We start from the raw sequence: 13,470 nt of genomic DNA, 5'->3' as shown, positions 1-13,470 counted from the left end.
TGTTCTTCCCGCTCCAGTCTTTCACGCGTTTTGAGTCCAGGCACCTCACCGCTCGCAGGTCTCACTACTCTTACAGCACAAAACACAAGTGGGAAGAGCTAACCTGAGATAACTGATGCCAGGGAGGTGGTGGGGAGATGGGCTAGATGAGGCTCGCCCAGCATCAAACAGAACGAAGCTTTGGTGGGAGGTTCAGCCGAGGGTCAGGAGCCCGTCGCACACCTCTGTGTGTGCTCACAGGGGTGGGGAAGGACGAGATCCCTGGCGAGAGGGCCTGGGAGGGGAGCACGGTGCGGCGCTGGGAGAACTCAGTCCCCAGCCCACTCTAAATCTGTGCATCCGTCCCGTTTCCCAGCTGACAGCCGGCCCTATCACTCTGGGAGAGGAAATGCAGAATCCAGGTCAGAGACCAGCCTGCAGAGTCCTCTTAAGAGACCACTCTCCTTGGCCAGGTGGTGAGCTGGGGATTAAACTGAGAGCAGAGGGTAAAGCAGTCAGTGTGAGTGCTCACTGCACGTTATTTCCATTTTATTCCTAAAAGGATTGAGATGGGTGACTGGCACGGCCCATTTCTCAATTGTAGGTCCGCTTTCCTTCCCCACCATTCAAAGTGCATAAACCTGCCCCCCCCTTCAAAGGCCAAGGCCTTTCTTCATCGAAGCAAAGCAGAATAAGCAATACAAGCCCACAACAGGCAGGGCACCCGAAGCCATCTCATGTATGTAAAAGTCTAACCAGAGTTCACCAAGGGCTTGGCACACGTGTATTTTGTCAACCCCTCATTTAGGGTGTGGGCCTATAACTTTCCAGTTGGCCCCAAAAGCCATGGGGGAAGTTAACGAACCTCCACCACCCCTCACTTCCTAAGAACCCACGTAACAACAAACCTCACTTGACACCACTGATTCATTTCAGGCTGGGATGGATCTGGAACATGGCACAAAGTGTTTTCTGAAACCAAAGCATTTTCTGCCCTGCTGGAGATTCTGTCCTAGCTGGTGATACAAACGTGCACACAAAAACTGCTAGAATGCTCTGCTCTGATCCCACGGTCCCCCCCCCAACACACAAAAAACCCATAAGACTGAGCTGGAAGGTCTGGGTGTCATTTATTGATAGCAGTTTACACACATTTGTTTTCTTCCCGTGGTTGTTTCCTTCAAGGCACAGGCACAGAGCCCTCTAGAAAGGGCAGTCTCCGAACAAGGGAAGCCAGGAACGCAGGATGCACACGTCTTTGGCAGGCCCATGTAGCTTCGGCCGGATGCAATCCTTCAAGCTGGAAATCCACCGGGTATTTGAGACACCAAGGTGGGAGGCGGAGAGGAAGGCCAGAGGACTCACATCTTGGTCCAGGCCTGCTCTCTCATTACCCAAGTCCATTCCAGTTTTAGGACCCTGGGGTGGGGGTAGGGCAGCAAATCAGCCCACCCACCTTCACAGGGGCAGATTCTTCAATCCATGCTTCCGCTGGCCCCGCAGTTAAAGAGAATTGGCCTATGGTAAGAGACAGATCGCTTCCTTTCTGACCCTCCCCAGCACCTCTCTTCGGCTGGGTAGGTGAAGGAAGCACTGGAAAAACCCGAGGCCTGTGTCGTTGTTGTTCAGCTGCGCACGCCGCCTTCCTCAGATCATGAATAAAAGATAGGTTGGAGGCTACCAGTTTACTCAGGCCGCCCACTGACTCCGAGCTCATCACACACATGGCCCTGCCTGTCTTCTGCCAACTGCCAGTGCCTAGGCTGGAGTGCCAGCAGGCCCCAAAGATGGGAGCCAAGCTGGTCTGTGTAGGCACTTGGCAACTCTGGGTAGGGAGGTGGATAAAAAAAGGGGATGGAAATGAGAAGAGTGAAAGAGCTTCACCTGATCGAGTAATTAGAGATCTGAAGTGATTTTACTTTTATTTCCTTCACTTTAAGCCAATCATGAAGTTTCACAGTGATTTCTGGGGCGGGAGAAGGAAGGTGGTGGTGAGCATCATGGGGGCTGTGGTCCAGATGGCCCCAGGAGGTGCGGGTCTCACTGGGGCAGCTGGAGGAGCACCGACTGCCCAGTGGGCAGGTAGGTGATGTTCCGGGAGCGCGACAGCTGGTACGCGATGTCCTCCGCCGCCTCCAGCTTGCGCAGCTCGATCAGGCCGTCGCCTGCAGTGGCGAGCGAGTTGGCGATCAGCTCTGCTGCCTTGGAGTCGCCCTCCGCAGAGATGATGGCTGCCTTCTTCTGCTGCTCAGCCTACGGGGGTGGAAGCAGAGAGACCAAGAGCACACCTTGGGGTGCTGGATGGCGGCTACAGCCTCAAAAGGACCACGTTAGGCACCCTCACCAGGTCCCGAAGGAACTCTGGGACTTTACCTCCCCCTCCAGACAGGGCTAACAAGCACTGTCCACCCAATCCTCCTCTCTCCTGTCATGCCACTGTAGGGACACATTTCTGCTGGCTATATAAATAGCTGTCTTATTTAAAAGTTCTCAATAATATTAATAGCAACCCAGTCCAGCCACATACTCCGAGACAGGAGGACCCCAGGCCAAGGAAAGCAGGAGAGAAAGAAAGATGGAATTAATCCTCATCTTTCCCTCCAGCCCCAAGTCAAAGTGACTTTCATCAAAACCAGTGCAGCTAGGTAGGAGCCGCAGGCACGGGATGCTCTCTGAAGTTGCTCTCGGGCTAAACTGGTTCCCGACCAGGAACTGAGGCACCCAGAACGAGACCTCCTGGCTTTCCCTACCCTCATCAAAAAGATGACATCTATCTGCAATGCGTGACCTTCAGAAGTACGGGAGGAGAACACAGTGTGGAGCCTCTCTGAGATTAACACACAGCTGTCCAACCGAGGTTCTGGGACTGTCCACTCAACGAATGTTTTATTGGTACCTAGTATCTATCCCAGGCATGGTTTTGGACATGTTCTAGGTGCTGGAGAGAGGCAGAAAAAAGTGGAAAAACAAAAACAAGTCTCCATCCACATGGAGTTTATATTCTCTAAAGTGAAATGTCTACCCATATACCTCTCTTTTGCCTGATTCTAAGGACTAAGGTGTCTTGGATTAGGAATAAAAATCCAAGAGAATTAGTGGTGGGGAGAAGGGAATACATGAAATAAATACACCTTTGCAAAGACCCAAAGACCAGGCCCTATGCAACTATACTGCGTCCCAGCACACTCTGACACATCTGGATGGATTTAGTGCTTGAAAAAAATCCAGTGATGATAGTGCACCTGGTGCCACGTTTGATCCCTTTTGCTGTCAGCCTTCACTGTGTAACCACGGTTAAAAATGACTTCTCAGTGAAGCTGAAAATATTCCAGAAGAAACTTTTATTTGTGGGAGATTGTTTATGATCTTAGGGACGTGGGAAAAAAATTACCCTTCAGTGATTTAAGAACATAACTTCACATATCCCTGACTAGACCCCGAAGACTCTGGAACCAATTGCAGGAGTACAGTCCCTTCAACCCCCTTCCGATGATCCCGGAAGAGATGACAGGTGATGAATTTCCAGGCCACCCGGCAAACAGGGAGGCTGAGCACAGGGGAAAGGCGAGAGAGGCTCCTGCCATCTGCTTGAGTGCTCACCTTTTCCACCACAAATCTGGCCCTCTCTGCTTCCTGCTGAGCCACCTGTTTGGCTTCCACCGCTTCTGTGAACTCCTTCCCGAAGGTCAGATGCGTCTAAGGGGAGAGAGTGAGCACGAGATGAGGCAGAGTAATGGCTTAGACAGCGCTGCTGCAGGGCCCCCACGGCCGCTGGAGGAAGAGGCCACGAATGGCTCTAGCAGCTGGAGACAATGTGAGGCCAGAACGCCCTTCCACCTCCACATCCGTGCCCAAACTGAGTTCACACCCCAGAATCCTCGGCTGCCCAAAGTGCTCCTGTACCTCATTCTGGCACTCTCAGGTAGAAAACCGCCCACGGGCACCAGAAGCTATCTACTCGATTGACCACCTCCCTAGGGGAGGAGACCTGTGGGTTCCAGGACCCCCACCACTGACTAGTGCTCTTCCAAGGTCCTTTGATGGCCTGCTTGAAGCCCCCAGAGAAGCCAGATGGAAAACTGAGCCCCTGAGAGTGAGGGATGCAGCTGGTTCTCAGGGATTCAAGAGTGTGATGCTCTCTGCTTATGACTTAACCAGTCCACTGCTTTCTCACAGCATCTCCACCACAAAACAGGAAGAGGACGAGAGAGACGATTTCCAAATCATGATCTTGCAAATCATGGTATTCCCTATGTGAGTACTTCTGATAAAGGGTTTAAAAGAAAGAGAAGGCAGGTAAAGATATTGCTTCGGGTGAAGATTTAAAATTCTGATTATGCATAAGTCTTCCCTAACAACATGAGTGACCGAGACTTCGCTGAAGTGACTATCTGTAATGACAGTGCAAACAATGGGAACAGATCTCAGCACTACTAATGCCTAGTCTAGTTTATTTATCTATCTATACTTTTTATTAAAAGGGAAGAATAAAGGGGATAATAGCATTGGTTTTGCTATCAAATTCTACTTGTTTCATTTCCTCCACTACCCTCCCAACCTCTGCTTTAAAAAAAGAAAATGAGCAGCTCAAAACTTCTCCTGAAGAGTAAATCCCAGTCCAATGTCTTCCAGAATTTTTTTTTTTTTTTTTTATAAATTTATTTTTATTTTTGGCCGCTTTGGGTCTTTGTTGATGTGCGCAGGCTTCTCATTGCAGTGGCTTCTCTTATTGCAGAGCATGGGCTCTAGGGGCGCGGGCTTCAGTAGTTGTGGCACGTGGGCTCAGTAGTTGTGGCTCACGAGCTCTAGAGCGCAGGCTCAGTAGTTGTGGCGCACAGGCTTAGTCACTCCACGGCATGTGGGATCTTCCCAGGCCAGGGCTCGAACCCATGTCCCCTGCACTGGCAGGCAGATTCTTAACCACTGCGCCACCAGGGAAGCCCTTTCCAGAATTTTTAACACTCCTAACTCTTAAACTGCAGCTGTTCTACCTCGCCTGCTCCATTTCTGGACTCTTGTTCAAAGTTTGGGAAAGAAAATACAATCCTGAGCAATGAAAATGAAATGCGTAATTAAGGAATAAAATTTCTTTCTAAAAGGGGCAGCTGAGGGCAGCAAATTCCCCATGAAACCTAATTTTCTTCTCACACCTCTTAGATATGGTTTCTTGTGGTCAACCTGCATTTCCCCAGAATGGAGTATGTGGTTAAAGTCTAGCAAAATGCCAAGCTTCTCCTTAGGTTTTTACTTAGTGTGTTCTCACGGCCACAGTGTTTAGTTTAACACTAAGTGGGAGAGCCTGAGGAACCATTCTGGTCCAAGGAGCCAAATGGCTGCAGCCTGGCGTCTTGCCAGTAGAGGGAGCCCACGAGCCCTTCCACAGCTGGAAGGCAGTTGCTGCAAGTGGAGCAGTGCCCTGGGATGAGCGCAGGGTATGTAGAGTGTTACTGTTTAAACAGCTGCACAGATGCTGAGGGGGCAGCTGTGCCTTTCCCCAGCGACGCACAGGAGAACGGAACGGGAAACACTCTACCTCACTACCCGAACAAATCACTCCAAATGATTTTTCCCAGAGAATCAGAAACACGACCCCTTCCCCTCACCCTCCTCGATCTGAAATGCTATCCTGCCTGTATGGCTTTCTGTCTGCATTGCGGCATTCAGTATCATATAAATACACAGACCACACAGTCTCAAGAGGATAGCTTATGCCTCAGAGATGCCCCCTGCCTCCCATACCAGGCTTTGGGAAACAGAACCATTCACTGACACTCTATCACCTTTCATGGGGAGGCCCCAGAGCTCACTTCACTGCGCTTTAGACCCTAGGTGTTAGGAAATTCCCCGGGGTCAGGCTGGGAGGTGTGTGCTAGGGAGGAAGACTATCCAAGCTGTTCTCTAGTCTCTACCGGGCAATTTCTGCCTGTGTCAAACAGGGTTAACACGACATCACTTCCTGGGGAGCTCGGGGGAACATTCAGTTTGGGGAAGGTGAAAAATCCAGTGGTTAGGGCCAAAAATTAAAAGAAGAATGTCTGTGGCACAGGGGAGGTAAAAGAACCTTCTTCTGAAAACAAACCCAAGGAGACTGCCACATGCCACCAAGAAGGTTCCATGTTTTCAAGCCTTCACTGAGGAAGGTGGAAGGTAGGCCCTCACAGTGTCTACCCAGATACCCACCCCTGCAGGCACCCCAAGACCCTTACCAAGGATACGTCGTCCAGGATGAGCCCAAAGGTTGCTGCTCGCTCCGTGAGGTCATCGCTCACCTGTCTGGAGACCAGCTCTCTCTGGGTGATCAGTTCTCCAGCATCAAAGCGAGCCTGGTTCCAAGGGAGGGCAGAGGAGCCGGTCAGGATAATGAGGAAGCAGAGTCCCAACCAGTCACCGCCAAGCTCTTCCTGCCACCTAGCGACCCCTCGGGGGCTGGGCTCGAGGCTCGAGGCTGAGGCCCTGTTCACTCACCACCACGGACTTGAGGATCTCTGTGGTGATGGACGGCAGCACGCGCTCGTCGTAGTCCTCTCCGATGCTGGTGAAGATGCGGGGAAGCTGGCTAGCAACCGGCCGGAAGAGGATGCGCAAGGTGATGTTGACATTCTGTAAATCTTAGGGCAGGGGAGAAGTGCTGGAGTTAAAAATGAAAACCAAGGTGGCCTTCTATGACCTCTCCTACCCCAAATCTGCTAAAATTTATAAGTAAAGTTGCTGCTTATCAGATCCCAGAGGGTGAGGAGCACCTGTGCGTGGTCTCCTTGGTACAGAACCCAGCACAGCATCAGCGTTAAAAACTTCTCAAAGGATTCTGGGGATGACAGCTTCTCAGTGTGTCCTGAATGCCCTCTGATATAAGCAAATTCAGATTGTATGTCTAATAGGTGCCATGGAAATGCCTGGAACACTGAATATTTTAAGAAAACAGATAGGCCAATGCCAAGAATTCTAGCGTAAGGCCTCTGCAAGGCCCAGTGAATGTGGCCCAAGGTAAGAGAGTGCCTCAGAGAGGTGACCGTGGGTCCAGCAGACTAGCAGTCTAAGTCCTGGCTGCAGCCTCAACTCTGCTGTTTACTAATTACGCGGGCTCACTAAGCCTTAGCCTATCTCAGCTTATTTCCTCACATATAAGAATGGGGATGGGGACTTCCCTGGTGGCACAGTGGTTGGGGGTCCGCCTGCCAGTGCAGGGGGCATGGGTTCCGTCCCTGGCCCGGGAGGATCCCACATGCCGTGGAGCGGCTGGGCCCGTGTGCCACGGCTGCTGGGCCTGTGCTCTGGAGCCCACGGGCCACAGCTGCTGGGCCTGCGTGCCACGATTGCTGAAGCCCATGCGCCTACCCCGTGCTCCGCGACGGGAGGGGCCGCCGCGGGGAGGGGCCCGTGTGCCGCGATGGGGGGTGGTCCCTGCTCGCCGCAGCTGGAGAGAGCCCGCACGCAGCGGCGGGGACCCAACACAGCCAAAAGTAAATAAAAAATAAACTAAATTTATTAAAAAAAAAGAACGGGGATGATTTCATCTGCCTCCCAGGCATGTTGGGAGAAACCGAAGGAGGAAACAGATATAAAAGCACTCTGTCAAATGCGCAACAGATGTAAGGGGTTATCAGACTCATCTAGAGGCCGCTTCTCATTACTTGGCCGTCAAAGGACCCAGGGAGGGAAGTACAACTTCCCCTGACAATGCAGTCCTGCTTGGAGCTAAGGCACTGTCACAGCCTGCGTGCAGTCATCAACAATATGGACCAAACGCCCATGAGATGAGTTCTGAACCAGGCACCAGAGTGGGAAATGGTTATACGTCCGTCCCTGATCTCTGCAAGTTCCTATCAAGTTTTGAAGATAGGTGTATAATGTATCCTTAGAACAACTGCAAAACAGTAGAGAAAGAAATCCCAAAAAGGTGGAAAGTTCAGAACTAGGCCTTTAAGTTAAAATATGATGTTTCTTGATTAACGCCACCCCACCGCTGATTTCCTCTGATGTAGTAGGCAGGCCAGACCCTTTACAGGAGGCTCCTCCTCTCCCTGGCCAGGAGCGACAGGACAGATTAGTCAACACCAATGTACCCTTTCCCCTCCTCTGCCCGACGCACTTCTCATTCTAAAGTGCCAGTGCAGACGCACATCCCTCACAGGAGCTCTCTTCTCTGCTTCCCCTCCACGCTGTAGTCACCACGCCCCACTCTAATGCCTGTCCACATGGCTATCTCCCTAGCTAGACCGAGCTCCTAAAGGCTCCCGCTTTAGTCAGCTTTGAGCTACCCCACCCTGTGACCCAGCACAAAGCCTGGCACTATCACAGAAAGCAAACATCTGCTGGGACAGCAACATCCACCAACCCGCTCCTCCTGCTGCACAGAAACGTCACGGCCAAGGCAGCATCTGCCACTCCATTTACTGCCTGTGCACCTCTATGTGTACGGTGAGGGGAGAGCCATGAGAGCAATTCATTTTAGGCTCCAACTGGGAAGCCAGTGGCGTGTCAGACCAGATTGCTCTCAGGGATGTGGGCCTTGGCCTGTGAGATAACAATGTGAGGGCCGCACTGCTGGAAACAGAGGCCTTGGAAAGCAAGGCAAAGGGTAAGTCAGCTGTGAAGGCAAACAGAACGGCTGGAGATCAGTTTACAGTCACCCTGGGGAACAAGAACTGATGGGAAGGGTCAACCGAGGGAGCAAAGGCACATTTAGATTTCTTTAAAATTGGATTGTTATGTAACTCTTGAAATATATCTTTGTTCATTTCTCTAAATTTGTACAACCGTGTGTGTATTTTAAGTATATAGGCATACCTCATTTTCCTGAGCTTCACAGACACTGCATTTTTTACAAATTGAAGGTTTGGGGCAACCCTGTGTCAAACAAGTCTACCGGCACCATTTTTCTAACAGCACCTGCTCACTTCATGTCTCTGTCACATTTTGGTAATTCTTGCAATATTTCAAACTTTCCCAATATTATTATATTTGTTATGGTGATCTGATGATGGTTAGCATTTTTTAGCCATAAAGTATTTTTAAGTTAAGATATTGTATATATATTGTTTCTTTAGAGGTAAAGCTATTGCACCCATAACGGGCTACAGTATGGGGTAAACTTCTATATGCACTGGGAAACCAAAATATTCATGTGACTCGCTTTATCACAATATGTGCTTTGTTGTGGTGGTCTGGAACTGAACTCACAACATTTCTGAGGTGTGCCTGTATATTTCTTTCTCTGTAGCCACATAAAACTCTTCACGGAAAATATGCCAGGAATTCGTATTACGACAAGTTCAACCCGTTCGGGATCCCACAGCAGCCCTTCCACTCTCTACTTTACCTGACCCACAGACAAGACTCACCTTTGCTACCAGTGATTACTGGCACGTTACGCGGTCGAGAGCGGCAGTCAAAGATAATTGGTTTCTGTACCCAAGGGATGAGGAAGTGAGTCCCTTCCCCTACGACAATGTCCTGCACTCCACGGAACCGGTCAAAGATGACAGCTCTGTGCCCAGCATCCACTAGGAATGAAGGATAATGATGGGTCAGAAAAATCCCCTCACCCTTTAACCAAAAGGATCATGGTTTTGAAAGATCCCTGGTGCTTTCCATTCATTTATTAAGTCTCCCCTCTCCTGCTCTTTCTTCCTACACTTCTGGTCTCTAGAGGCCTCTAAACAGCTATAAAACTAAGCAATCATTTCCCATCCCACATGTCCTGCCAAGGACTTCGGTAATAGGCTCTATTCCTCAGCAGCCTTTCTCCTTGAAACAACTGGCTGCTGGTTTTCTGATTAACCACCTCCCAAAACTTCTAAAACTCACCAAGGTCTTCACTGTTAGCACAGTCCATCCTGGTTCCAATTTAACCCAGTGTTTCCGGAAGCAGCATCCTCCCTATGGCAATCCTAAAATTTGGAAGGCCCCACTTTTTCTTTCCGATAGCTTGGTTTCTCTAAGGTTTGAAGGGGTTATAGAGCTGTCTTGCTGATTCAGAAAGAAATTAGTAATGGTGACTACTGTTTAGCTATGCAGGGGTGGCCAAAAAGATCAGAGTATAAAGCTGTGCCATAGAAGGAGAGCAGGCTTTTCTTTCTTTCTTTAAAAAATAAATTTATTTATTTTATTTTTATTCATTTTATTTTTGGTTGCATTGTGTCTTCACTGTGCGCGGGCTTTCTCTAGTTGCGGTGAGCGGGGGCTACTCTTCGTTGTGGTGCATGGGTTTCTCACTGCAGTGGCTTCTCTTGTTGTGGAGCACAGGCTCTAGGCGCGCGGGCTTCAGTAGTTGTGGCACATGGGCTCAGTAATTGTGGCTCACGGGCTCTAGAGCGCAGGCTCAGTAGTTGTGGCACATGGGCTTAGTTGCTCCGTGGCATGTGGGATCTTCCTGGGCCAGGGATTGAACCCGTGTCTCCTGCATTGGCAGGCGGATTCTTAACCACTGTGCCACCAGGGAAGCCCAAGAGCAGGCTTTTCTGACCAGCCGCTTTCTGTCTCTGCCTTTTTGGACATTACAGTTGGCCCAAACACCTTCACTCTGAAAGTAATCCTCCTCTTGTCAGGGTCACACATGAAGTGGGTCAATCTACTGCTACTTTCCAACAGTGAAAGTTGGAGAATATCAGAGGTGGAGGGGGTCTCAGACATAAACCAGTTCAATCCTGTGGCTTGACCAATGAGAAAGCTGAGGCCTGGGGAGGGGAAAGTGACTTGCCTAAGGTCACACAGAAAAGTGGAAAAGCCAGCTTAAACACCCAGCACACTGTTAAAAGCTGGGCAGTGCATCTCAAAGATATTTTCTCTGGAAAGACTCAACCACAGCAGAGCAAAATCTCCTGCTCAGGACAAGGTCACCAAAGGGCTACAGCCCTTGCTGAGTTATTCCACACACAGGCAGAAGAGAACAAACGAGCTCTCCATTTCAGCTGGCCAGCGAAATCCTGGCACTCTGCTGCAGCATCACTTTAAATTCACAAGAGCAGGTGGAATCGTCCAACTGGGCTGGGAGGCTCTTGGTGAATAAAGGCTCTGAGAGAACCTACGGCTACAAGGACAGAGGCCCTGAGAACAATGAAACCATATGGTGCAGGATGGCAGTAGGTGAGCCCTCTTGGTCACAAACACATTCACGGACAGCGGCTGCCAACAGGAGTGTCACACAGGCTATGAAGACCAATAGACATCCTCTGGCAAAGGGCAGTGACCCACCACCCCTCAGTGCCTCACCATTATACAAGGCAGAGTTCACCACGCCTCCTGCAACGGCTAAGGCCAGGCCAAACTTGCCAATGGACTCAAACACTTTGGCAGCCATGTCTCCTTCTGCTGGGCCTGCTCACACCTAAGGGGGTAAAAACAAAACAAACAAAACAATTCAATCCCCAAATCCTCAGAGTAAAGCCCTCTCTGAGGCATCACATGTACCTGTCAAGTTGGCTATTTCTTTCCCCACTCTTGAGAGCTCTAAATTATCGACTGAAGGACATTTCATAAATAACACTCTGCAGCTTGTGTAAGTGTGTACTCAATTCCTCTGCGCTTCTTTCTTCTTTCTCTACTACTTAAGAAAAGGGGTCTGGGGTACTTGGTTCAAAATGGGAAGGAGGCATGGGCTTGATACCCATAGAGAACTTAGCACCACACCAAACACCCTCACATTTCCTGGACAGTCAGGCCCCAGGAGAGAGGCTGCATGGCTGGTTCTGTGCAATTCTGGTTCAGAAAAGAATGTGATTCCAACAACAAAATAACAATAATAGCTGACCTTTATACTAGGCAGTCTTCTAACAGCCATTTCCATATTTAATCCTCACACCAACCCGTATGAAGTAGATAACTACAGATGAGGAAACTGAGGCACACAGAGGGGTTAAGTTACACCAGGAGCCTAAGATCACGCAGCTATGAGGGGGGGGGCAACCAGGATTAGAACCTAGAGGTCTAATTCTAGAAGGCTCATCTTAACTCCTCACCACCTGGCTTCTCAACATCAGGTATTAAGAATGACCCGTTATTATAGAAGCAGGTGCTACACGACGTTCTGGGGCCAACATATCACGAGAACCAATCGGGCCAGAAAGGCCCTAAACAGCTGCACCCCGAGGGAGAGCCCTGGAACGCGTTGGGGTAGGGGGGCTGAGGCGGGGTGGGCGGGAGCACGGCTGACCTCACTAGAATCTACTCCAGCACTTAACTTTGTCTTGCTCCGCCCCATCGCCGTCGTCCACTTCAGCCTCCCTCCCTCCTCCCCAGACCTCAACGTCTCTACCTTCATCTCTCCCCGTGCACTTAAATCTTTCCTGAGACCAGGATGCCCAGTCCCGACCCCTCAGCTTTTCCATTCCTAAGAGCTTCTAGATTATTCCTCACTCTGCCCCCATACACACCTACCTCACTCTACGCAACCCCTGGCTCCTCCCGTGCTCACCCCCTTTCCCCTCCGACACGAGGCGGACCCACGCATGGACCCCGCCCGCCCAAACCTGGGGCTAATGGGAGTGCAGAGGGGAACTGCGGAGACGCCCGGACGCGGGCCGCACCCGATCCTCTCCATTCTCACCTGCTCCCACTCTGACCTCCACATGAATTCCCCAGACAAACATACTGCGCGTGCGCCGGGCAGCTCCTCCTCTTCCCCGCCTTCCTTCCAAGATCCGTGCCTTCGATTGGTGGGGATGAGCGCTATGCATTCTGGGAAGGGTGGCTCGCAGCCTTACCCTACTTCCCGGGCTCTTCGCAGATGAACTACAATTTCCAAAAAGCCATGCAGCGGCTGGCCCGCGCTGAAAAACCTTTCTCTTTGGTGGTACTAAAGGCCCAGAGGTTGCCGCAAAGCCTTTTGGGTGCTGTAGTTTCTTGAGGGATAAATGCACGTGCCTGTCCTGAACAGATCTGGACCCTGCCAGAAGGTGGGCGCTAAGGCCCTCGGAAAGAGAGGCTGGGCCTGCTGGCTGGCGGCAGAGAAGGGCAAGGGCAAGTTTAGAGCTGATGAAAGAGGGCGGGTGAGCATGCTGCAGAAAGTCGTGGTAAAGTAACTGGTGGGCTGAGAGATTGAAGGGCTGGCTTCTTTCCAAAGACCTATCTAGAAGCGACCTGAGTTGTGGGACATTGACTGCCAGACCAGAGAGAACCTTAGAGACCACCTGGACTAGAAAATGAGACCCAGAGAGAGGAAGGGAGTCATTCAGGGTCATGCACCAATTAAAAAAGGGGTTGGGCTGAGTCTGGGTCCTGTGGACCCCTTTTTTTTTTTTTTGGTCTAAAAATGGTGGTTAATTTTCTATTGAATTTTATTCATTTATTTTTAATTAGTTTTTATTGGAGTATGGTTGCTTTACAATGGTGTGTTAGCTTCCACTGCACAACAAAATGAATCAGCCACACACACACAGATATCACCTCCCTTTTGGACTTCCTTCCCATTTAGGTTACCACAGCGCATTAGGTAGAGTTCACTGTGCTATACAGTATGTTCCCATCAGTTGTCTATTTTATACACAGTATCAA

At 50.3% G+C, this 13,470-nt stretch overlaps 1 protein-coding gene across 3 annotated transcripts; it reads right to left on the bottom strand.

The window, feature by feature from the left end:
• Positions 1-1,090: 1,090 nt before the first annotated feature.
• On the bottom strand, positions 1,091-12,618 carry PHB1 (prohibitin 1). 3 transcript variants are annotated; one of them, XM_082441232.1, is made up of 8 exons: positions 12,524-12,542; positions 11,729-11,815; positions 11,191-11,305; positions 9,321-9,482; positions 6,445-6,587; positions 6,186-6,302; positions 3,580-3,675; positions 1,091-2,232 (listed from the first exon to the last, which is right to left on the bottom strand). In XM_082441232.1, the coding sequence occupies exons 3-8, from the start codon at positions 11,276-11,278 to the stop codon at positions 2,020-2,022; spliced, it is 819 nt and encodes a 272-aa protein (XP_082297358.1). In that variant the 5' UTR covers positions 11,279-11,305; positions 11,729-11,815; positions 12,524-12,542; the 3' UTR covers positions 1,091-2,019. The 3 variants fall into 3 exon arrangements, with proteins under 3 accessions (XP_082297358.1, XP_082297357.1, XP_082297359.1); XM_082441231.1 differs by lacking the exon at positions 11,729-11,815 and having other exon boundaries at positions 12,524-12,618; XM_082441233.1 differs by lacking the exon at positions 11,729-11,815 and having other exon boundaries at positions 12,447-12,530.
• Positions 12,619-13,470: the final 852 nt, after the last annotated feature.

The sequence above is a fragment of the Balaenoptera physalus genome (assembly GCF_965194825.1).
Source record: "Balaenoptera physalus genome assembly, chromosome: 20".
Classification (NCBI taxonomy): domain Eukaryota; kingdom Metazoa; phylum Chordata; class Mammalia; order Artiodactyla; family Balaenopteridae; genus Balaenoptera; species Balaenoptera physalus.
Note: the sequence above shows the minus strand (reverse complement) of the source record. Positions and strands in the feature narration are given on the sequence as shown.

Excerpts from the sequence above, each read along its gene's own strand:
- PHB1 (XM_082441231.1), bottom strand. The coding sequence starts at position 11,278 with ATGGCTGCCAAAGTGTTTGAGTCCATTGGCAAGTTTGGCCTGGCCTTA. Across the intron at positions 6,588-9,320 it reads AGTAATCACTGGTAGCAAAG|ATTTACAGAATGTCAACATC; the intron begins GTGAGTCTTGTC and ends CCCTGCCCTAAG. Across the intron at positions 6,303-6,444 it reads AGATCCTCAAGTCCGTGGTG|GCTCGCTTTGATGCTGGAGA; the intron begins GTGAGTGAACAG and ends CCTTGGAACCAG.